Source organism: Vigna umbellata, chromosome 10 (genome assembly GCF_029865625.1).
Source record: "Vigna umbellata cultivar VRB3 chromosome 10, Vumbellata_1.0, whole genome shotgun sequence".
In the NCBI taxonomy this organism is placed as follows: Eukaryota; Viridiplantae; Streptophyta; class Magnoliopsida; order Fabales; family Fabaceae; genus Vigna; species Vigna umbellata.
This window is the reverse complement of record NC_142174.1, coordinates 19,540,163-19,566,206: the sequence shown is the minus strand read 5'-3', so window position 1 is coordinate 19,566,206 and position 26,044 is coordinate 19,540,163. Positions and strand designations below refer to the sequence as shown.

General features: G+C 34.8%; 2 protein-coding genes across 2 annotated transcripts; one reads left to right on the top strand and one right to left on the bottom strand.

Annotated features, from left to right (window-relative positions):
* The first annotated feature begins 8,504 nt into the window (after positions 1-8,504).
* LOC124829697 (formin-like protein 14) lies at positions 8,505-18,595 on the top strand. Its single transcript, XM_047303261.2, is given in 18 exon segments — positions 8,505-8,687; positions 8,765-9,462; positions 9,832-10,053; positions 10,176-11,174; positions 11,176-12,017; positions 12,243-12,369; positions 12,916-12,987; positions 14,284-14,382; positions 15,191-15,232; positions 15,331-15,411; positions 15,502-15,552; positions 15,632-15,713; positions 15,857-15,951; positions 16,131-16,202; positions 16,303-16,419; positions 17,009-17,077; positions 17,269-17,335; positions 18,032-18,595. Coding segments are annotated over 18 exon segments (3,963 nt in total). The 5' UTR covers positions 8,505-8,614; the 3' UTR covers positions 18,187-18,595.
* Positions 18,596-20,065: 1,470 nt separating this feature from the next.
* On the bottom strand, positions 20,066-23,581 carry DUR3 (urea-proton symporter DEGRADATION OF UREA 3 (DUR3)). Its single transcript, XM_047303260.2, has 9 exons — positions 23,200-23,581; positions 22,923-23,030; positions 22,736-22,831; positions 22,534-22,616; positions 22,205-22,425; positions 21,850-22,112; positions 21,510-21,748; positions 20,703-21,352; positions 20,066-20,614 (listed from the first exon to the last, which is right to left on the bottom strand). The coding sequence occupies exons 1-9, from the start codon at positions 23,383-23,385 to the stop codon at positions 20,316-20,318; spliced, it is 2,145 nt and encodes a 714-aa protein (XP_047159216.1). The 5' UTR covers positions 23,386-23,581; the 3' UTR covers positions 20,066-20,315.
* Between the last annotated feature and the right edge of the window lie 2,463 nt (positions 23,582-26,044).

Here is a 26,044-nt window from a genome sequence, read left to right as displayed (position 1 = left end):
ATTTAAGAAAACAGAAACCTTTGTTAACTCCTTATAATGTTTGTGGGTACTGAGATTACTTATGGTGAATCCATGGTACCCAATGATGGTTGGAAACAGTATTACCCCAAGCTACTGGAAAAGGAAGGGCACTTACTTTGGCTAGGAAAGTTCTTGATCCTAGCCATGAAGTAGTGATGTTCTACATATTTTATGAAAGATGGAGGTGTGTTGAGAATCCTAAGCAGTATATGCACAATTTGAAAACAGTCTTTGTAAGTGATCTTCTTATTTTTTTAGTTGATTTCTTCTTTGAACTTTGTGTCCATTCTTAATTCTACAAGTGAAGCAATGGATAATCACAATTGTTAAAAAGCAATGCTTGCAAAGATGACTACTTTGGATGCTAGCAACACTTGAGAGCTTGTTTTCTTACCTCCTAACAAAACCATCATTAGGAGTCATTGTGTTTATACTGTGAAGATCACATTTGATGGTACATTTGATTGTTACAAAGGTCACACTTGGTGGCTAAGAGTTATACTCATATTTTTGTCCTAGATTATGGTGACACTTTTTTCTCTTATTCAATAGTTTTTTTCTTGTCTTGTTATTGGTGGACCAGAGGTTGATGCTAGCGCATGATTTTCATTATATTTGGTCATTTTTAATTTATTTATTTATTTAACAACACTTGGTGTGTGGCTCGTCCTGGTGCTTCTCAAAATGACTTGTAGAATGCTCTTGATTGGGCTTGTGGACTTGGAATGGTAAATTCCATAGCCATCCAATAAGGTGGACCATGTTTTGAACCAGATACACGTGTTTCTCATGCTTCCTTTCAATAGCTACTATCAGACAAATGGAAATTCTGATATTGCATGCAATTTTGGAGGCATTGTTACTTTAACCAAACGTGACCCTGGTAAGTCAAAATGGATATTCCTAGATTGTTTTCTTTGAAAAACTTCTACAGGTTTTTGTAACTATGAGATGTGATATTCTTTTAGAAGATACCAGAACACTTACTTTTGAATAAGCAATTTGTCCACCCCTAATTCACATTACTATGGTATGTGATTTCAACATTAGTTCAATTTTGATTTGAAATAATTATGGTAACAGGAAAATGATGTAATGCGGGTGAGTGAAATAATACGTGATTTCAACATTAGTTCAATTTTGATCTTTCTGAAATACCCTTCCAAGCAGTGCGGTTTTGCTAAGCCAAGAAATTCCCAGCGGTTTTTCAAAAAACCCTCACAAATAGCAGCGGTTTTTTGAAAACCCCCGCAAATATTGTCATGGTGTTTTTCCAAGTGGTTTTTCCAACCCTGGGAAATATATTTACCAAGGGTTAAAATCGTTGGAAATGCGAAAAAAAACCCCTGGTAAAATTCTATGTTTTTGTAGTGTAAGCTTTAGCTCGGATAAATGATATTACATAAAGAAGATTCAATGCATTTTTTTTCTTTTCTTTTCACTTTGATAATCCTTTAACATTTATATTTATTTATAAATATAATAAAAGGATTGAATGAAAAAGAAAATATCTACGACTATGATTTATGCTGGACAAAATGAGATCCCAAAAGTTCGTGGCGGTAATTTTAAAATTTGTAGTAACTTTTTTTCATCGTTTAGATTTGAAAAAAATGAGTACTTACGTAGTTGACATAAACTAGAAAATAGAGGATTAGAGTTGATAGGTATATTAAAATAATTAAACCGAGTATTTTATCATAAAATAATCTTATAATATAAATAGAATTTTCTAAGTTCGTCTCATTATCTAAAATACTGTTTATCTCTTTAAACTTCTTTCCCTTCGTTTCCTCTCACTTCTCTCTACAAATTCTTACTCTTAAATCATCTGTTCGATTATTAGGAGGTGTCTAAGCAATCCTGGCATCGAGGTCTACCTATCTGCCTGATTAGTTTGTTGATTTGAGCAAGTTAGTTTCGTTCACTTTTTCTTAGTTTTTCCCTAATTATGTGATCATGCAAAGAATCTGTTTTTGCATGTGAGAAGAGTTCCTCTTTCTTGAATTCTTAGTTCAATTTAGGTTCTAAAGTTTCTCTTCAATCATCAATCAATGATTTGTAGGTGTTTTTAGAAGTTCCTTGAGGTGTAAGCCACGGTTGATGTTTTTTCTTAAGCTATACAAGTTTGATAGAGGTAAGGAAAGTTAGAAAATTTGTTTTTAATTGAAGTGTGTGGTGTAAGTTTGATGGTACGTGATTATTAAATTGTTTGGATGTAGAATGTTGTTTTGTGTTAGTAATAATTGAAGTACTTAAATGAAATTGATGCTTTGTATGATGATGGACGTTGTATAACATGTTGAATCTATTGTATGTAATGTTGATGATGTTGTATTTGATGTTGATGAAATGAATTGTGTTGATTGAATTGTTGGAAGAAAAAGGGTTAGTCTTGGTTGTAGGTTAATTGGTCAAAAATGGAGATTTAAGGTAGTGAAATGATGAGAAATGATTGGTGAACTGATTTAGTGAAGTTTGGGTTGTTTATCAACTCGTTTGGGTTATGTTCAACATTTTAAATGGTAGAGAATTCAGTTACGAGTGAATAGCGGTGATTGTGTAGAGTTCAACTTGGTTTAGAACTCAAATTGAGGAAGTGAACTAGTAAAAACTTGAGTTAGAGGTTCTATGCTCAAATGGTCAGCATGGAGAGTTTTGGTAAGTCATTAGACACTTGTTAGAGTCCCTAAGTTACTTGATATTGTGCCACAAATGGTAGAATTCAATTGGGTCTCTAAGTTGAGTTTTTGTAAGTTTTTGGTTTAGGTTTTATAGCTACATGTTTAAAAGGAGTTTAGAATGGGTTAGACACGCTTGGTTTTAGGTAAGTATAATTAGGTGTTTAACACGATTTAGGAGGACTAGAAGTTCAGAAAAATGTATCCAATTGGGTCATTTTGGGTGCATGTTCATAATTCTACAGTTTGGTGCTGCAAAATTATGCAGACTTGCTGAGCGAGTGGAGTCGCTCAGTGAGTGGCTGAGAAGTTGGGAACAATGTCTAGACATTTGCCAAGTGAGTTGTGTCTCTAAGCGAGTGCTTAGAGGGTCTGGACCATTGTTTGGGGAATTTGTCCAGTGAGTTGTGTCGCTAAACGAGAGGTTGGAGTCTGCGATCATTGAGAGTTTTATTCGCCTAGCGAGCTGTGTCGTTGAGCGAGTGTTTGGAGGGTCTGGACCATTGTCTGGGGATTCGCCTAGCGAGGTGACGCTGAGCGAGAGGTTGGGGTTTGGGAGCACTGTTAGTTTTATTTGCTTAGCGAGCTGGGTCGCTGAGCGAGTGGTTTGAAGTCTGGAGGTACTGCCTGTGGATTTGCACAGCAAGGTGGGTCGTTGTGCGAGAGAACTCTATGGTTGCTTAGCGAGTGTATGAGCTAAACGACTGGTCCAGGTTTTAGTTTACTCTTTCCTTCTTTGTCCTTGATTGATTTGAGTGATGTTTTGATTCATTGTGAATTATGTATGAATGTGTATTGAGTTATATGAGTATCAAAGTTATGAGTTATGATTCAAAGTGAAAGAAAGTATGGTTTCAAAGTAATGAAAGTAAGTTCCAAAGTGAATTCTCTTGGTGAGGTTCAAGTATGTTTAGAATGAATGCATGAGCTCAGTCTTGGGAGTTATCCCGAAACTTCAATGGTTTTTTATTCTCACGTAGAGAGGATTGATCCATTTCGTAGGAGTAGCAGGAGGTCTTAGTGTTGGGGGCTTCCAGTATGCTCTAAGGCCCGAAACAACCTAACCTTGTGAGCGTGGTAGGGTGAAACCCATTGGCAATGACTTTGTAAAGCAGTAGAAGCCACCACAAGTGCACAACCCGCCATAGCTCAGCAATTATTATAAGTCTGGACGGCCAATTCATTGTAGTGCCATGCACAAAGTGTGTTATGTTGGTGAATGACTATGTGTGATTGTATGTAATGTAGTTGACGAATATAATGATTGTTCTTTTATTCAAACTAGCTACCATGTTGTTTGTGCTTGTGTTTTGTATGTTGCAGTGTTTTCTTCTTTGCAATAATCATCTTGTGGGTGTGAGCAAAGAGAGATGAGGTTTCCGTGGAGCAGGCATGGACGGAGGAGATGTTGCTATTTAGTTATTTTTCGATTAGCTTTGTTTGTAGTTTTGTTAGCCAATTTGTATATAAAGTTTAAAATTTTATGGTTGTTATGGATGACTGTAAGTTTATACTTTATATTTTAGTTTGATAACGATTCTATCATATCATATCTGTGATAACTTTTTATATAGTATTATATTATATTATTGGGATGTTACAAGTTCTATGTTCTATCTTCACCTAACTATAATTTATTTTCTTAATGTATGACCTACCTTTGAGGGTACGGATTCCATAGACTGGATCGCGAAGGCAGAGAAATTCTTTGACCTCCATAATGTGATTGAGAAGGAGAAAATGAAGCTCGTCTATATATGCATGGAAGAAGGCGCTAACTATTTGTTTTGTTTTTGGCCTAAGAAAACCAAGAATCCCACCTGGAAGTTGTTCACTGACACTTTGACGTAGAGGTTCGACGGATTAAATCGAGGCACCTTGTTTTAGAAACTTACGACGGTGCGATAGAAGAGGAGTGCCAACGAGTACATCCAGGAGTTTAAATTCTTGGTGGCGCAAATCTCGGGAGTTACTTAGGAGCCGTGTTTATACCGACTTTAATACAAATGTTTTTTTATATCTTTCTGTATAGATTTTTGGTTTAATCCTTTAGTACATCCCTATTTATGTACGAATGTCTCAATTGGGTCCTCGTTTTTTAAAGTGTATCAAAATGGTCATTAATTTTGAAAATTCATATCAATTGAGTCCTTTCCGTTAAGTTGGCTGGACGACGTTAAAAAAATTCATGAGTGGATGCTGAGATGACGAACGAACGCTCGTCCACCAGCGAACGAACGCTCGTCCACCAGAGAACGAACGCTCGTCCACCAGAAAACGAACGCTCGTCGACCTCTTACTGCTGGACGACCGTTCGTTCCACACTGGACGACCGTTCGTTCGGTGGTCGACGAGCGCTCGTCCGGACGAGCGTCCGTTCGTCATCTCAGCATCCACTCATCAATTTTTTTAACGCCGTCCACCCAACTTAACGGAAAGGACTCAATTGATATCAATTTTCAAAATTAAGGACCATTTTGATACACTTTAAAAAACGAGGACCCAATTGAGACATTCGTACATAAATAGGGATGTACTAAAGGATTAAACCTAGATTTTTTTTATACCTTAGTCGTGCAATTCCACGTTATAGAAATTAATTGATGGCCCAAGTTCACTAGTCCTTATTTTTTGTAATTGTTAATCTCTGTTGTATGGGCCGCCTGTTTGATTGCACCCACACACGAGCTATAGTGATTACTCCCCTTTCTTCCTTTTTATTTCTTCTAGATTTTAAGTTGATAGCAAACTGTGTATAATAACTGTAGATAATCGAATTTTGGACCTCCTTTTGTCTTTTTTTCCTTTAGGAACACTAAACGAAACTCGGTAATTTTGAGTTTTTTTTTTGTTTTCAATTTTTAAATAGAGGTTGAAGAAAGAAAATAAAATAAATTAAGCATAACGTAAAATAATGTTGAAATATTGTAATAATATTTTGTAATTGTTGTAATTCTGAGAAAATAAAATTGCAATATAATTAAATAAGTTAAGTTATAATTATTTTTAGGGTTAAATATGCTTTTAGTCTCTAAACTATTGGTCGTTTCTGGTTTTCGTCCCTCTTTCAAAATAAGGTACAATTTGGTCTCATTCTTTTCGTAACTTTGGTTTTAGTCCTCGAAAACTAACACCGTTAAAAATGTGCTAGTTTTCGAGGACTAAAACCAAAGTTTTGAGGACTAAAACCAAAGTTTCAAAAAGAATGAGGACCAAATTGTACCTTATTTTGAAAGAGGAACGAAAACGAGAAACGACCAATAGTTTAGGGACTAAAAACATATTTAACCCTTATTTTTAAGTTGAAAGTTAAAAAAGTAAAAGTTTATCATTATTCCGTTCTAGTTAAAATTAGATAAAAATAATAGTTCATATTTAAAGGTTATTAAAATTAAGGTCCCGCAGAATCGACTCGTCTTGGTATTTTTTTTAAACTCAATTAGGTCCCTGTTTATGTAAAACTGAGTCAATTGTAACCTTGTCATTAATTTTAGTGGACGATGTTAAATTTACTGTGTCGTAGCATGCTGACCAAGCAATTAATTTTGATGTGCACACTTAGGATATTAATGACAAGGGATTTGTAATTTTTAAACAAAGAAATTTGGGGTCGCGTGGTGCTATGTCGTCCTCTGCTCCTTCCCTTCCCTCCATCAAGCCTTCCATTCTCTCTCTGTCACCCACACACTCGTAGCCCTCAATTTCCATGGTGACAAGGACAATGATGAGTTTCTCAGCGAATCGTTACCTGGGTTCGATGTCCTTGTAGCCGATGAACTTAGGAATTCTGATTACTACCATGGGGAAGATGAATTTGGTAAAGCAAGAGGTCCAGATGAAAGGAACTTAGACTCTTTGAATAAATATGATTTAGGGCATTCTGGTGAATATGGTTTAGTAGCTGATATTGATCAGGAAAGATTTTGTGTGCCTCAAGGTTATGAGTCATATGATCACACGTAGGAACCATATCTTTGGGAGCAGCATAGGAAGGCTTCAACCCATGGGAAATCAACTCTTCTGGGCTTTGACTCATGGTTGAAACATCATTGATTGTTGTCAATAAAAAAATAAATGGTCTCTGTGTTTGTGTTGTTCGGAAGTGGTGACCCTTTCCACTGCTCAGATCAAAGTTCCGCACCATGCTTGAAATCACTGCAACTTCAAAAACCCTAACAGGAAGAGGACACCCAAGGAAGAAGACAATGCTTTATTACGTCTTTTATAATTAAATTTCACCTAATGCATAATTAAATTCCACTTAATGCAATCTCAGTGTGCCACATCAAAATTAATTGCTTGGTCAGCACGACACAGTAATTTTAACGTCGTCCACTGAAATTAACGACAATGTTTCAATTGACTCAATTTTACAAAAACAAGGATCTAATTAAGATAAAAAAAATACGAGAGCCACAATTCTATAAAAATAAGAAGAACATCCGAAATGATTAAACCTAAAAATTAAAGTTAATAATTAAAGAGAAAGAATTTTAGGTATTTCATTTCTGAATTTCCTCATTTTCTTTCCTTCATATATTATTTTACTCTCTAATCTTTATTTTTTTATAATTTTAACTAAAAAGTTATTTCTTACTTTAATGCATGAATATAATATATGTGTAGAATATGACACATATTCAATATCATTATAAGAATATAAATATGTTATTATTATTATATGAACCCAAATTAAAATAGTATACATATCAAAGTTATTAATATAAAAAATTATAAATTATTATTATTGTTAAAATAATATTATTTTATAAATTAGATGTTTTATTGATAAATAATCAATAAAATATTTTAAAGTATTGGATAATGGTATTTAAGTGATGTATTCATATTATTCAAGTTGAGTCTCGAAGTATTGATAGGTTATAAACATATTATTTGTCAAAAAAAACAGTAGATTACATTGGACGTAATATTTCTTAACGAATACACTCGTACCACAATAATAACTTGTATTTTTATAAAAGAAATTTGTATGGTCTTGTTGGACACAGTTATGGCTTCACATCATACACTTACCATAACAGTTGTCCATGTGTTGTATCAACGCAAATGTTTGTTTCTGATGTTTATTTGTTGTGATATCAATTCAATAAGCCAACTTTCTTACAAAAACAACTTTCATCTATTTAACACATATTTTGGCTTGCTTTTGAAAATCTTATCTACTCATTTTCAAGCCACTCTTAATAAACAAAAATAACTATTACTTTCTTAATACTATATACTGTCAAATCATTTGAAAGCTACATGTTATATTTTAATTTTAATACCTAAATTATCTGTTGTGTATTACTGTGGCAGTTAAAAGCTTTCATTTTATTATATATAGGCAAATAAAAAATCTAGGCTTATAACTATGATAATTTAGAAAGCAATTTTTAACTTCCTAGTAGTTTGGTATAAATTTAGAAAATATTAATAAATTTAATGATTATTTAACTTTAATTTTTTATCTGTATATATATATATATATACTTAGGAGTTAAGTTAAGGTAGGTGGTGGAAGGTGTGAGTTACTGGATTGGTTTTAAACGCAATTGGATTAACAAACATAAACAAGATGTGGCAGTTTTGATTTGATTTTACATGTAATAGGATGTTTTGTTTGCGAAAGTCTGTTTCTTTTCTGTGAGGACGAAAAACAACTTAATAAATTTAACTGTCTTCTTCTTTCATTTTAATCAATAAAATAAATTCAAAAGAGAAAATTAAACCCCATTTCTTTTCTCTTACCAAACAGTACTAAAAAATCAGTCTTTTTCTGTGTTTAATTACAAATTACGATCTCATTTCAAATTTCAAAATCAAAAGTCTCTCTTTTTTCTCTCCCATTGCAAAGCTCTGAAACTCTGCTCTCCCAAACTCCATTGTTCTTCCTTCCATGCTAAACTATGTCTCTTCTCAGCCGATTCTTCTACAAGCGTCCCCCTGATGGCTTACTCGAATTTGCAGACAGAGTCTATGGTAAATTCCTAATTTTCACTTCGTTTCGATTTTGATTTTCGTTTTGTGAAATTTTCCATTTTCCGTTTCCTTTTCAGTATTCGATTCCTGCTTCTCCACCGAAGCCCTCCCAGAGGGAATGTACCAGCTCTACCTCCGCCAAATTCTCTCCGACCTCCACGAAGACTTCCCGGAATCTTCCTTCCTCGCACTCAACTTCCGCGACGGTGACTCACGCAGCCGCTTCTCGCGCCTCCTGTGCGAACTTGACGCCACCGTCATCGACTATCCGAAGCAGTACGAGGGCTGCCCCCTCCTCCCCCTCTCCCTCCTCCACCACTTCCTCCGCCTCTGTGACACCTGCCTCACCGACCCCGCCGCCGTGATCTTGTTCCACTGTGAGCGCGGCGGCTGGCCCCTCCTCGCCTTTCTCCTTGCTGCTTTCCTCGTTTTCCGGAAGGCGCAGAGTGGGGAGCGGAAGATTCTGGAGATGGTTCACAGGGAGGCGCCGAAGGGGCTGCTGCAGCTGCTGTCGGCGCTCAACCCGATGCCGTCGCAGCTGCGTTATGTGCAGTATGTGGCTCGGAGGAACATTGGCGCGGAGTGGCCGCCGCCGGAGAGGGCGCTGTCTCTGGACTGTGTAATACTCAGAGGGGTTCCTGGGTTTGATGGGGGGAATGGGTGCAGGCCGTTGTTTAGGATTTTTGGGAGGAATTTGCTTAGTAAAGGCGGCCTTTCCACGCGGATGATTTATAATATGCATAAGAAGAAGAAGACTTTGAGGCACTACAGACAGGTTGTGTGTGTGTGTGAATGGTTGAGTTTTCTGTGGACAAAATTGATATATGGTTGCTTAGGTGCTTTGGTGCCGTTCTTCAATCTGTCTGTGGGTGTGTAGTTGGTCGAGTTTTCGCGTAGCAGAACATGTATACCGTTCTTTTGGTTGTTTTGTTTGTCTATCACTGGAATTGAGTTTTACTTTGGTAATTTGTGTAAGAAAGGTTTGCATCAAAGGTTGAGATAGATTAATGAGGTGAACCTTCAATTCTGATTAGAAAATAAGGATTAAGAGAAAGTATGCAAGTTTTGTTGTTTGTTTTTGGTTGTTGTGTTTGTTTGTGAGGATAGTTGATGCTGGAATGAATGTATTGTGTTTTTATCTCAGGCAGACTGTGATGTGATTAAGATTGATATTCAATGCTTAGTGCAAGGGGATGTGGTGTTGGAGTGCGTGCATTTGGATTTGGATCCGGAGAGGGAGGTGATGATGTTTCGAGTGATGTTCAATACAGCATTCATTCGGTCAAACATTTTGATGCTGAATGCTGAGAACTTGGACATTCTGTGGGATTCGAAGGAGCGGTATCCAAAGGGCTTCCGGGCTGAGGTGAGTATGTGTTAAAATGTACTGTATTTTGAAAAGTTAAGACTTAGGGTTGTAATGGTGTGATTGTTCTGCATTTTTAGGTTATTGGTTTTAATCTGATCTTGAAAAACCTTGAAATTTAGGTATTGTTTGGGGAGGTTGAAAACATAAGTCCTCAAAGGGCTCCCACAAGTATTTTAGATGGTGAGGTGAAAGGTGGATTACCCATTGAGGCATTTTCAAGGGTTCAAGAACTTTTCAGTGGTGCAGAATGGATTGACAGTGGTGATTCTGCTGCTGTATGGCTTCTTAAGCAGCTTACAGTCTTAAACGACGCCAAAGAGTTTTCAAGGTTTCAGGGTAGAGGAAGTTGGTATTCATCTCCTGCTGACTCTGAAGAAGAAAATAATGAGTCGAGCACTGCTGATAGTTCAGACGAGGCCTTTGATGTTATTCCCAGGTCTTATGCTGATCCTTCAAAATTATTTACATCTGACACACCTGATTTGGTCCATTTAACTTTTGAAAACAACGGTGGAGATTATGTAAATCTAACTTCAAGAACACCTGATCAGTCACTAACCGATGATGTTTCATTGCCACACCATGCTCTAACTAAGGAAACTTCTCCTTGTTTGTCTCCACCGTCACCTTCACATTTTCCCGCTATTCAACCTCTACCGACACTTCCACCTCAATCATCAATACCTATACAGCCAAGTTTAGCTCCTCCCCATCCTCCCCCACCTCCCCCACCTCCGCATCCATTAGTTCAGGATCTGAACAATGCTTCTACATTGCCTTCACCTCCTCCTCCACCCCCTCTCCCTCCTATAGGTGGGGATGCCAATAGCACTCCTGGTTTACCTCCATCTGTACAAACAAGTTCAGCCCCTCCACCACCTCCTCCTCCCCCACTTGCACTTGGACCTGTACAAACAACTTTAGTCCCACCACCTCCTCCTCCTCCACCACCAGGTACTGAGGGAACAAATTCAGTCCCACCACCTCCGCCTCCACCTCCACCTTCAGGTCCTTTGCGAACAGATTTGGCGCCTCCACCTCCACCACCTCCTCCTCCTCCTCCTTTAGGTCCTATGCAAACAGGTTCAGCCCCAACCACCACCACCACCACCACCTCCACCTCCACCTCCTTTAGGATCTGAACAAACAGGTTCAGCTCCACCACCACCACCTCCCCCTCCTCTAGGTCCTGCACAAACAAGTTCAGTTCCACCTCCACCTCCACCTCCACCTCTTTCAGGTCCTACACAATTAGGTTCTTTACCCCCACCACCTCCAGGTCTTGTACAAACAGGTTCTGCTCCACCTCCACCTCCACCTCCTCCTCCTCCAGGTCATGTGCAAACAGGTTCAGCTCCACCTCCACCTCCACCTCCTCCAGGTCCTGTACGAACAGGTTCAGCTCCACCACCACCTCCACCTCCCCCAGGTGCTGTACAAACAGGTTCAGCCCCACCACCACCACCTCCTCCTCCAGGTCCTGTACGAACAGGTTCAACTCCACCACCTCCTCCTCCTCCAGGTCCTGTACGAGCAGGTGCAGGTCCACCACCACCTCCACCTCCTCCAGGTCCTGTACGAACAGGTTCAGCCCCTCCACCACCTCCTCCTCCAGGTCCTATACGAGCAGGTTCAGCTCCATCACCACCACCTCCGCCAAGTGTACAAACAGGTTCAGCTCCACCACCACCACCACCATTGGCACCAAGGCCCCCAGGTGCTCCTCCTCCTCCTCCACCTGGTCGTGGTGCATCTCCAATGCCACCTGCACTTACAGCCACTAGTGTGGCACCACCTCCTGGCAAAGCTTCAACAACAAATGTTGGTAGAGGTCGTGGTACTGGTGTTACTGCCAATGCTCCAAAGAAAACTTTGCTGAAACCCCTACACTGGGTGAAAGTCGCTCGAGCAGCCAAGGGAAGTCTATGGGCTGATTCACAGAAACAGGACAGTGGGACAAGGTACTGATTACAGAATTTTGATATGGATATCAAACATGATTTCATTATAATGATACTTCTATAATGACTGGAAATTGTCATTTTTTAAAGCTTCTTGTGGGATCACATTATGTATTGTTGTTGTGGGTAATTTTGTTAATTGCCCTAGTCTCCTTTAGTCAGAGGGAGGGTGGGATTCAATGCCTATTTAGCATTTCTGATTTTAAATAATGGAATGTTTGTTAGGGCCCCTGAGATAGATATATCAGAACTTGAGACCCTGTTTTCAGCAGCATCTACTTCTGATGGGAGTAGTACTAGAGGAGGAGTTCGGCGTGGTCCTAATATTAACAAGCCGGAGAAAGTACAACTGGTAAGCAACTTCTTTTTGGCATAAATTATTTTGTCAACTAAATTGGAGTTTATATGCTTGATTAGAAGACCTATCACGGTAATTAGGAATTACTCTGGTGTTAAAATTGCCATTAAAAGGGGCAATAAACATCAAAATGTTTATCTATGGCAGATTATTTCTGCTCTTGGTAATTGCTTGTTAAATAAGAGAAAAACATCACAAATTTATTGCCAAAGAAGTTTTCTATTGGATTGAATTGATGGACAGTTATCTGATGGTTCAATACTGCAGTTTGCTTGGTCTTTACGATATGATATTGTTAGAATATATTATGAGTAGACAATAAATAATCTCTCTATATAAGTGACTATAATACAAAGAGTTTACAAAGAGATGGCCCAAAGGCCCATATATTAGTTACATTTGACAGACATATTTGCTGACAAACTTAAAGACAGATACTGAAGCATTTTTTATTTATAATTTTTTTCTGGTTAGTTGTATTTAGTTACTAAAAGAAATGTATAACTAATATAACCAAACTCTTTTTCCCTTTATTGTCAGGTTGACTTGCGTAGAGCATATAATTGTGAAATAATGCTCTCTAAAATCAAAATTCCTTTGCCAGATATGCTTGTAAGTTTCCCTTGCTCTTTTTTATTCAGTGAAATTACTTATAATTATAAGTTTCGGATGTTTCTCTCTGCTGCTCCATATGGAAAGTCGGGATTTAGTCCTAAACATTTCTTGGACACACATACTTATTGTATTTAGGTAGATACCGATGTAATTGAGTAATCCATGTAGATGGTAAACCATATTGACAAAATTGTAGAGTTATGGCCAAACTTAGTATAAAAGGATACCTCATGGAATTGGGTTTTCATAGGAGGATTCCTTGTGCTTATTCTATGCCATTCTCTGTTCCTTCATTAGATTCTTCTTTTATTTCAAAATAGAATAAAAGTAACAGGCCTGATGGAGGAGTATGCATTTTGCTTATATTCTTCTCAATTTGTGTTAATGCATCCAGGTATTATAGTTTGGTTCTTTACCAGGACATTTTATAGTGATAGAGGTCATTTATTACAATTTTCTTGAAGGCTATTTGGAGTGCAAACATAGATCAATTTGTTGAATTGATTACTTTATATTGAATCCTCAAGCAAAAATTGAATGTTATCAACTACAGTGCAGATTGATTTTACTCCTTGTTTTAGTTGAAAGCAAATTCTACGCATAAGTATTGAAATATAGCCACACATGTCATTAATTGATGCTTCTAATTTTCTTCGAGTATGTTGTTTATTCTTTTGGTTTGGTTTGCTTTAGGAGTAATCGTCAAATTCCTACATGCTTCTCTCGTTTACTATATTAAACAAATTCCTTTTGTATGAAAAAACGTTCTTTAGGGTTAATTCTTTTTTTTTTTTGAAAATTATTTTTGTAACTTCACTTTTATAAAGCCACGCATTATTTTCTCTGGAAAGGACTTTCCTAAACGTGCACCTAGTAATGATTATGTTTTATTTTATCCTTGTCTACTTTTGTTAGTTACATTGTAGATTTTAGACAAAAGTCATCTGAGAAGGAGATTATTTCGTTGTTGACAATGTCATGTTTCACTGTTGAATTGTTCAGACTTGAAGTTGTCAGAGTTTAATTGATTTAGACTTTGAAATTTATCAAGTGAGGTTAATAATCATTTTAGTTCAATATTGTATTGAGCAGGTGGATTTTGAGCGCTTTCTCTTCTTATTTTGTTTGATAGAAACTTGCATAATGAGAACATTTATCATAATTATACTTTTCTAATCTAAATTTTAATTCACTAACACTTCCGTCAGTGGTGAGGTTGGTTTTAGATGACATTATTTTTCCTTGTTTTCTCTCAGTAGTTATCATTTTTGTGGGTTTTGTTTTCTATTTCAGAAAGCTGTACTGGCATTGGATTCTTTGGTTCTTGATATTGATCAGGTTGAGAATCTCATCAAGTTCTGTCCAACAAAGGAAGAGATGGAAATGTTAAAGGTACTTCTTCCCTTATCTGAGCAGGAACCCAAAAGAAATGTATGAACTGTATTGTGTGACATTATTTACCATAATAGTATATTGGTTGCAATGTTTTAATTTTCATATTACTTACTTGGTTTCAGCCTCAAAATCTGGAATCATATAATAGTACATTTGTCTGAACACATGGAGGTTGTGTCATCTTAGCTTGATTCAGTGACAATTTTTGAAAGTACACGAAGCATATTTTTCTATGGCTTTGACTTTAATTTATTTCAAATATTATGATTTCTTCATTATATACAAGGAGAGAATTTTCGTCTTTATACCGAGAAAACCCTCTAATAGCACACAGACTGAAGAAAACTACTCTAACTCTTTTCCAAAATCCTCTTCTGCCCCTCTTTCCCTTCTTCCCCATTCTCCCTTGTATAATTTCCTCGTCCATTTTGGTATGATCTTCAAATTCGTTTTACCACTCAGCATGTGACAGCTGTCAGCTGTCCTAGGTGGTACATGTTGCCTTAACCCACATCTATTCAACCTTTTCATGTTTTAATATACAGTGTGTAATGTGCATGTCAAAACATTAATACATTGTTTTAGATTGTTCCATTTTTGTTAAAAGAATGACAGCTGTCATAGAAGCTTTTTATTATTTAGTGTGTGCAGAGAGAGGGAGAATTCCAGCTTACAAAATTTTTAAACAAAGTGTCAATCTTCTTAATGATACATAAATTGTGAAAGCCTGGTTCAAATCTTATCGTAAAAGAGATTCTACATTGTCTTTTGAGTTTTTCCTCGCTAAAATCTTTTTTGTTTCCAGAATTATGCAGGAAACAAGGAAATGCTTGGAAAGTGTGAACAGGTCTTTCTCTCTTATACGCTTTAGTCAATTGATCTTTGTACCTTTTATATATATATATATATATATATATATATTAATTTTAATATATTTTCCTTCAGTTTTTTATGGAGCTGATGAAGGTTCCGCGTGTGGAATCCAAATTAAGGGTTTTTGCTTTTAAAATCACCTTTTCTTCTCAGGTAAGTTATCTAGGATATGGATTTATGATTATCTGTGTGGTTTCGCTATAATATTTCATCTGTAAAGACTTGTTTTTCTTGCTTCTTCAGGTGAACGATTTGAAGGTAAATTTGAACACAATCAACAATGCAGCCAGAGAGGTATTGTCCAATGGCTCTTAGTTGACAAACATGAAGGCATATTTGGGCTGCTTCTTCATGCTATTACTCGTACTTTCAGGTGAAAGAATCTGGGAAATTGCGTCAAATAATGCAGACTATTCTTACTCTGGGAAATGCCTTGAATCAAGGAACAGCACGGGGTAACCTTTTTGTTAACTCTACTGCTACTTTAGTTTAATTAGAGATGGATTTCTTATTTACATTTCACCTCATTATCATTGACAAAATGAGAAAGTTCCTGCTATGCTTTTTTGAGATTAAACCTTTATGTTTCTCACTTCAGGATCAGCTGTTGGATTCAAATTGGATAGCCTTCTTAAATTATCTGACACTCGTGCAAGAAATAATAAAATGACTTTAATGCATTATTTGTGTAAGGTAGATGTCAAAATCTTCAAATTTTATTATGTATTTAACCATTGTATCTTTAGGTTAGATTTGTCTTTTCCACCCAGTTGAAATTTTAACTTCACAATATTCATGTTCTAACTCCATTTGTTTGTCATTTATGCTACTTTTGTACGATACCTTACACGTCATTTGTTTTTTCTCTTTAGCTTCTTGCTGAGAAAATGCCAGAACTGCTAGATTTTGATAAGGATCTTGTCCATTTGGAAGCAGCTTCTAAGGTATTATTTGTCAATAACATTTTCATTAACCTTGATGATATATGTACTACAGATGATCTTATGAGCTTGCTTATGGGGTTGCCTACCCTATGTCCAATAGATTCAACTAAAAGCATTGGCCGAGGAAATGCAAGCTGTGAGTAAAGGTTTAGAGAAAGTTGAGCAAGAACTCGCTGCTTCTGAAAATGATGGTGCCATATCAACAGGATTTCGTAAGGTGACAAATAAAAAATGTTGGCTTATACCTGAATGTGTTATACTTCTCTTATCTAAGATCTTCTCTACTAGAAAATATTGATGTTTGCTCTATTCATACTAATACTAGCTTCAAGACATGCTTATTTCTTCTTACCCATTCCTCACCATCCACATTTTCAGCACCTGAACCCAAATATACGCATAAGAAAAAAAAAGAAGCCTCAGCTACAATTCTAGTTTGACTCCATTCAGTTTATGATAATACTAAAGAAAATCATAAGGTTTCAGGGCATCAAATCTTAACTAAATGTTTCCTTTTAGATGCTTTGCTACATGATAATATCTTGATCAAAAGGAGTGTTGTGGTCTTCAATAAATTGTACTATGGTTAGCAATTGCTAGCTGTCATGTATGTATGTGATTTTTATGTCTTGTTACATGGATTCTAGGTTATAGATAGATATAGCACAAAACAACTCTCAGAAATAATATAAACTATTCTTAAACATACAATTTGATACAAATTATAATTCATGAATAAAAAATGTTGATTCAAGATTGGGAAACTTTGTTTCTCAGTAATTCTCTGTGACGTTTTTCTTGTTCAGGTGTTGAAGAATTTTCTTGATATTGCTGAAGCTGATGTGAGGTCCCTTATATCATTGTATTCTGAAGTGGTGAGTCCTGTTGTTATAATAATTCTTCTTTTCCTCCTTTTTTTTCTTGGTGTTGCTCTACACTTGGAGATTGCCCAGTCAGTAGATTTTGATGCTTCATCCCAGATAAAAGTCATTAATTTAGGGCTGTGTTTTTGACTAAGTTTGCCAACTACTTATTTTTTGGTTTTGATCAAGTCTTTCTTTTCCAGGGAAGAAGTGCAGACTCTTTGTCCCAATACTTTGGAGAGGATCCAGCTAGATGTCCCTTTGAACAAGGTCTGATGTTCTCTACAGTCTATAGACTCCACACATGAACAATACTTAAGTTTTTTGACGTTGTTTTTTATTGTAATGATTAAATAGAAGGGTATGCCATGGATTTCAGTTTTGCTTTATGTTTTGGGTATGGTTTTATGAAATTCACAATCTTGCATTGCTTAAGCAGTGTAAACATGCCTTGATAAAAAGAATAACCATTTTTCCTCAATCAGTTTATCATAAATGACAATCTGAGTATTTTTACCAGGCTACATCTGTGTTTGTTATTTTGTCATTTTATTCTTTCTGAATCTTATTTCCTTGTGACGTACGCATGTAGTATCTTTGATTCTTAGCCTTTTAATTAAGTAAAAACTCTGCATAAATCCTCAATTTTGTTGGAGAGTTTCAATGGGCTTTGAGAAATTGGAATAATCATCATGAAGTATGGTGTTTTTAGTGGTGGATCAATGTTTCACTGTGCTTTAATTCCCTTAATATGCCCGTGGTTTTGGTGTCTTGATTGATGCACCTTGGCATCAATTTCATGGTGCTGTTATTTCTCCAGAGAGAGTCAACCTGGGGTGCACGGTAAGGTTGCTGCCTTGTGACCTAAAGCAAGATATGACCACCACTTTCTTCTTATTGCTCATAAAGCTAAGTTTTGGTTTCTTGTAAATATTTTTTGACTGTATAATATTGTTGTTTTTGCAGTGACACAAATCCTTGTTGTCTTTGTCAAGATGTTCAACAAGTCAAGGGAGGAGAATGAAAGGCAAGCAGATGCTGAAAAGAAGAAATTAGAGAAAGAAGCCTTGAAGGAAAAGGCCGCAAATAATTCACATTCCAAAAGAGACGTGATTCGGTAGAAACTTTGAACATCTAACAAGAAAGTCGGAGGGGTACTTTCAATTCTAACACTGCATTTCAAATTTTGGACGGTCTCAAATGCAATTCTTGCATTGCATGCACCATTAGGATTATTCCTTCAATAGATCATGGTGGCCGTTGGTCGCAAGTGGTTGAGTTCCTGCATTTGGATGAATGTGCATCTTCCATTGTTCTGCACTGCTGCTAAAGGAGACTCGTGGTCTTTTGTAATTATACTACAAGGCAACTGATATAGAAAATTCATGTTTTCTTCCTCTTTAAAGTATAGGGGCCATATATAATTTTTTGAAGTTCAATTTTTCTTGTGCTTTAGACCATTGCACATACACTTTCTCAATTTGTAATCAAGATACAGATTATTTTTGTAACTAGAAAGCACTTTAGATATATGATAATGAATTCTTTCTGTGTATTATAAAAAATCATTCTCAACACCCAAAAAGTATAAACATATACTTGTTAACTAAAGAATTAAAAATTGTTGATGAGGAGAATATTAAAAAAATATGTAAAAAAAAAACTGAAAATGTATAATATAAAATAAAAAAATTATAAATATTTTTAGCTTCTCTTTGGAGTCTCAGCTCATGGAATATATATGGTTAACATGTGTAATTGGAGTTATTATTTAGTACTAGGGTGAATTAAGTTATTTATCGAAGAATGGTAACAATATATTAGAAAAAAATTGGGAGATGTGAATAAAAAAACAATTAATGGTAGGAGAAAAAAAAAGTCCAGAGGAAGGTAAATTGTTTTATATACTTTTATGTACTAAACTTTTTATTTATATATGTAATTATAGGTTTAATTAATATTTTGATTCGTATATTTAAATATTTAATTCCTTTAGGTTCTTATATATTTATATTTCTACTCAATTAAATTCTATATTGTTTAAATACGAATACAGTGATCTTTTCATGAAATTAACATTAATATATGAATCCAGTTGTGGCTTTTGAGTTTGTTATCAGAATTCATAAAACACCGTTCTGACAAAAAAAATCACATTATCTTCATGTAAAAATTTATAAAAACTAAATTACTAATTGTACTTTTTATTGGATTGACAGGTGATTATCTTTCAAATCATCTTAACGCTAATTTAACCAAATGATTACATAGACTTTATTTCATAAATATTGAACTCAGTTGAGAAAATAAAAATAAAAATATATGAACTAAAATAATCAAAGGTCTAATAAATATACGAATCAAATTATTTAATAAGTCTATAAATTTAATTGTTAAATATGTCAATGAGAAAGATTGATAATTAAATCTCTTAAACTTTTTCATGCTTTTTTTTACACTTTCATCTTTATTTTCAACAAGTTAATAAGCTACAATATATGTTATTGATGGCACATGTCTAAATAATATTATTTCTTTCATAATAAATAAATAAATACACTTCATTATTGATAATTAATTTGAAATTAGTTTAAATATTGTTTTCATCCTGAAACTATTATATAAATTAGTTTTTCATTTCTAAACTAAATTATAAAGTATTTAGTTAAGATATTTTATGAAAGTTATATAAAACATCATTTAACTAGATAGAGTGTTTTTCATATGATAAATCGAGTTTTGTATTGGACTATAATAGAAAATCAACATGTTGTTTGTAGAAAAGATATTTTTCATATTATACATTAATTTTATAAAATGCAAAAAACAAAAACAAAATACTTTATCATTTAATTTAAAAAATATATATTTAACCCTTTAAAATTAAATAAAATGCTAAAATACGCTAAATCATTCCACTTAATGAGTAGGATAAGTGTTTGAAGACGTACTTTCACCCTATTGTTTAGTCTCAAAGTAAAGCAGATTGAAGAGCCGGAATTGAATTGAGTTCAGTTCATATATCATATTCATTTGTTTCTCCTTGTGAGATTACTTAGGCGCCCATTTTACAGACACTTCTGTCGGCATTTCGATCATTGTACATACACTGTAATATGACAACCTTCATAAGGTTAGGAAAAAAATGCAATGTATTATTTATGTTGTGTTTGATTGAAACTGATTAGCAGAAAAACAGTCGTATAAATTCTCTTGTGGTTTTAGCAAATATTTTATCTGTTGTAGGATCTTATGCAGGAAGAGAAGAAGAATGTTGCTCCGAGGTTTCTTCTAACTTTTTGGCCTTTCCCTTCTCAAGCAAGTAAAGTCGCTCTGCTTCTGGTATTGCTTGAATAATTGTCTGCAACTTCAAATTTAACTCTTCCACCTTTTCCATTAGTCTGTCATTTGTAAACATCCCCATAATCACACTTTTAATGGTTTCCCAGCTCTCCATTATTGGTAAAACAATTATCACAGCAGACCCAACACTACCCCATGCTATAGCAATCACTGCCCAGAAATAGAAATAGCCCTTACTGAACTCACCTGTGGTAAGCCACAAATGAAACTGTGGTTAGGAAAGAAAAGAAAACCATGTTCAAATGTTTGTTAATGCAATGCAACTCAAAATTACCTGCTGGGAGGGAGAGAATAGGCCAAAGTATGACAATCAAAACAGTGAAACCAATACCCCACTTCACCACCCAAGCTTTAGCTCTGATTAGCTTTTCTTCTTTAAACTCTTCTGCTGGCAGATCAGTCTTTTCCTTTTCCACCACTGTGATTTGTTTGGTGGTGCTCCAGTCATAGTTCTGAGGCCACAACATGCTGCAGATAGCATGAACAACTCCTCCAGTTAGTATAGAGACAAGGTTTCCAACAAGCATTGGTGCATTTCTTCCAGTTGTATCCAGGTTTACCCTGCCATATTGTATTTTTGTGACAGACAGCCATGTGATAATTCCCAGAACACAACCTGTGACTGTTCCAAGAATGGCTCCTGTTGCATTTGCTTTTCTCCATAGAAGCATAAAAGCAATAGGAAGAACTGCTGAGCCAATCAGAACTCCCATTGCAAGGTACATCCATCCTAAAGAAACTCCAGCCATGTTCAGTATGACTGCTAGCAACCCCATCAAACACCCGAAGCCTAGAACAACACCTCTTGACACCTTGAGGATTTGCTTTCCACTTGCATGAGGATTTATGTAAGTTCTGTAGATATCATATGTGCATAATGATGAGACTGCAATTAGTTCTGATGAACCAGCAGAAGTCACTGCCCTGATGAGAGTATCAAAGTTCAAAATCATCAGAAATTTAAACAGAAGGCTGGATAGTTTTGTATCAAGCCTTGTAGCAAATTCTTAATGTGTTTGCTATTTCAAAATATCCAGACAAATTGAAAGTATTTCCAATGGGGATGCTGATTGTAACTTACATAAAAAGCATGGTAAGAAGAAGAATAGATCCTCCTTGCCCCATCAGGGCTACCGCTGTAGCAGGGGGAACAAGTCCACGACCTGCTTCACTTTCATTTATTGGTAAATCAAGGGCTAGAGCTCCTAAACCCAACGATGTAGCCAAAGAAAATGGCACAGCAAACCAGACCAAGCCTCCTAACAAGTAGCCTTTGTGTGTTGATGAAGGTCTTGCTGCGATGGCACTCACCCAGTATCCCTAGTCATTTTTCACCATTTAAAGAATCATTAGCAACAAAACCCAAATAACAAGAAAGAAAAGAGGGCATGTTATCTTTACATCTATTAATTGATGCTTACATTGTCAACAAACACAGTGCCAAAGTTGCCAACAATGTTTATAATCCCAAACACCAAGCCACCTGAACTCAGCATTGTTAGGTAAGAACCTTGGTGATTCCCACCAACAGGACCACAAGATTGCCCTTTGTGTGATATAGGATCCTGACATGTCCTTGATTTGCTTGCAACCTCTAGTAGGCGATTGTACACCACAGAAGGGCTTCCAAGCTCACTGCTAGCCGTGTAGACAAGGTAGACAAAAATCACCAAAACAATGTGCACTGAAAAGTGTAAACCAACAAATTCCCAGTTTAACAACAAAAGATATGATGAATATAGCAAAATGTAAAACATGATAACATTAAGTAGAAACCTATGACAGAATGGATATAGCTTGCTAAGAATGTGGCTTTCAGTCCACCCGCTAGTGTATACACAATTACTCCAAGTGGTATTAGAAAGCTAGCGGCATAAAGGTTCACTCCTGTTAATGCATTCACAACAGCAGAACCACCAAGGAGCAACATAGCCGTCACAATTATATTCGTCAAGAAGCAGAAAAAGAGGAAAACAACGTGTGCAGAAGTCCCCCAACTGAAATAAAGAAACTTCGTTATCACCATAATGACCAAAACCTTGAATATGGAGCAAAACATAAATTAAAGAACTCTGAATGTCCAAAATCCAAACCAAGTAACATACCGTGCCTTGACAATTTCACAAACAGTATGAGCATGAGGAGCCTTTCTTTTAATCTCTATGGCCATGATTCCAAACAACAATACCTGATCATTTTCAATACATTATAAACTTTCAACTTTGCTTCCTTTTCCATATTCCAATGTATGAAAATTCAGAAGAAAAATTTGCTTTATTCTGAGGAAAAATCATATAAGGTTCATGCCTGAATGGTGGCCCCACTAGCATACCAGAAAGGTCCACTAACTCCATATTCCCATGCAACATTTGAGCTTTGCAGTATTGTAGCAGCCCATGTCCACTGCACAAAAATCATTGTAAGAATAGAGAAATGAAAAATTGAACTTCAGGCTCATCAAAGTACACAATACGAGACTGTTTGAGTTCATTACCTGAGACACAATAACACTAGCAATAAGCCCTGTCTTAACACTTCTGCCTGCTGTGTTAAACCATTCAGACGTGTGACGTGACCCCACATAACGCTTCTCCAGCCACACCTGATCCACAAGAATATTTGTACCAAATCAATTTATTATGACAATTTGACGAACTATGAAAGTATAAAATAGTGATTATGAGAAAAACATAGCACTGATGTTCTACTTCTAACAAAGGATGAAACTAACTAAAGAGAAAAAAAAAACACATTTGAGGATTACTACTAACCAAGAAAGAAGTGAAGAGAGCAAAGAAAGCACCAAAACCAAGAATGACAGAGTAACCAACTCCCTGATTAAGCACCGGTTTGCCTTCAAAGAAACTGGTCTGCCTCACGCACACACCTCCATTCTGAGACACATGATAGTACTTGCTAGAAAATTCAAATGGTCCACACCCAGATGCAGAAGCCATGAAACTATGACAGAAATTGTCTCAGTTGGTAGCTATTAATTCAATAAAACTAGAATACTATGCAAGTGTCTCCATTTCTTAGGAACCAAAGTGGAGATTTTGAGGCTATCTGTAGATGGACGCAAGAGAGTTAGTAAGTCAAACTAAGAGGGTATCTAATTAATTTAATCCAATGAATCTTTGGATCTGATTCCTTCATGGAAGTCTTTTGCTCCAATCGTTGAAATTTTCCATTTTATTTTGTCACCATCTCTTCCTAGTAAGGAGTCTCCCTCATGAGTTGGACATATTGACCAAAGAAAATTAATGGCACACAATCAATTATTGTACATCAATGTAATTTACCAATTAATTTTAACCTATTATATATATATATATATATATATAGGATTAAATATGTTTTTTTATCCCTTAACTTTTAGTGAAATTTGGAATTAGTCCCTCTTCAAAACTTTGACCTAATTTAGTCCTCAAACTTTAAAAATGTATTAATTTAGAAATGCGTTTGAAACATCAAATAAAGTTAACAAAATTTGGTTAAAAGGACTAAATTCACACATTTCTAAAGTTTGGGGACTAAATTAGTCCAAAGTTTTGAAGAAGGACTAATTCCAATTTTTACTAAAAGTTAAGGGATAAAAACATATTTAACCCATATATGTATTGTGAGAGAGAAAGTGAAATTCTATTATCACTAATTTTTTATTTAATAGTATATCTTTAATTAATGTATATATATACATGTTTGAAAAATATTATGAATAGTACATGTAAGAAAAAAATCCATTATTTATATGAAATGAATATAACAATCACACAAATAATAACACTTTAATGCATATACACATGTACTAAATTCTATAAATGTTAAGTTTTGATTAATAATTCATTATATATATTCATTTCAGTTTTCATACTCATTGCATCTTTATTTAAATTATTAAAGTATTTATAACTTATAGGTAATATAATATATACTAACAAAAATATTTACATTTTTTTTTATAATAATAAAAAATTATTATAATTATAAAAGTATATATAAATAATTTTTACAATTTTATTGTAGATAATTTTAGTTTTTTTATATAATTTTTTTATTATAAATAGTTATTTTAGTTCAAAAGAATAGCTAACTTTTATAAAAAAAAAAGCGATCAAATCAAAGAAAAATCAGTTAAAGTTTTAAAACAAGGTCATTTAAAGGATAAAGGTTATAAAATAGTTAAAAATTAAAATTGGAAACAAAAATGGGTAAGAAAATTCTTTATATAAATAGTATATATATAATTTTTTGTCTTTAGTTTTTTAATTTTTTTTTCTAATTGTGTGACTTACCAAAAAATTAATTTACTTATTCAAGATATTTTTTTTTCTTTTCAAAAATTTTGTACATTTATGTTTAAATAACATATATAAATTAAATATTTCTTATATGAATTTTTTACTCATTTTTAATATTTTTATTTACTATTTATTTTTTCACATAAGAATATTTAATTCTTTAGTTTAAGTGTTCAATAACTAAATTTTTATTTATTAGGTTATATGAAAAAATCATCTTCGTTAAAAAAAAATTGATTTGATTAAATATTTAAACTTTTTATATTTTTAGGCTAAATTATTATTATTATATATATTTCTTATTAATTAAGACAATGATAAATAATATTATTAGATTGTATAATATCCCAATTAAATATTTTAATATACTAATATACTGTTCAGAAATCATCACAAGATCAATAAGATATAAAACAATTAATCGAAAGGAAACATAAAGTATCATTAAAGTTATATAAACATAACTATAATTCAATATTTATATAGAAACTCCTAATTCAAAATTATATACAAAATAGTTGTTATAAAAGAAACTACATATATGTTACATTAACCTCCAAAACTTGCTCATCTGAGCCAACATCACTCTCTGTTCACATCATTAGATGATCATTTCAATAAGAATCAAACATACAGGTCACGGTTGATATCGTCACTATCGTCACTATCATCAATATCGTCACTATCATCAATAAGAAAACCCTTAGGCTTGTTATCCAGGAACATGTTCAGAAATACTGTAATGAAAGGAACATAGGAGTTTGTCGCTAAGTATTTGACCAAATAGGATCGTCCAGTTCCTATAGAACCTATCACTAAAATACCCCTACTAGGGGGAGGTAGGGCTAAGCGGAGCGAAAAGGGTTTTCCATGAGATGGGAAATGAAAACTATTAGCCCCCCACAAGGTTTGTGAATAACTAATTGTCTGATAATTAGCAAGGAATATACGTCTTTCTACTAAACAGGATGTATTGAATTCATAAATCATTAGATACTTTTTTTGAATGTCGACTAAGTATCGTAAGTAAATTGCTCCCGGTTGTTCACTTATTTGATAACCAGAGTTATTCTTTACACAAATAAACAAACACAAAAACATACAAATATGGTAAGTTAATGTAGAAAGAAACATACTTAGCATATTAAGATTTTCATTATACATCATATTTCTCACAAAGCAAACCAATCATCTTAATCATGTCATTGACCTAGATAAGATCATCAGATAGATGTATATATTGATGTTAAACTATGACAAGTTTTTGCATTTGCAGTGGTGGAGTGGAACAACTACCCCTCCCCCCAAGCTACCA

Bases quoted from the DNA above. Each gene is read 5' to 3' on its own strand.
- DUR3 (XM_047303260.2), bottom strand. From the start codon at position 23,385: ATGGCTTCTGCATCTGGGTGTGGACCATTTGAATTTTCTAGCAAGTAC. The intron at 23,031-23,199 runs GTTAGTAGTAAT...CTTGTGGATCAG, and splicing joins CTCTCTTCACTTCTTTCTTG to GTGTGGCTGGAGAAGCGTTA. The intron at 21,353-21,509 runs GTAAGTTACAAT...TACTCTCATCAG, and splicing joins CTTCTTACCATGCTTTTTAT to GGCAGTGACTTCTGCTGGTT.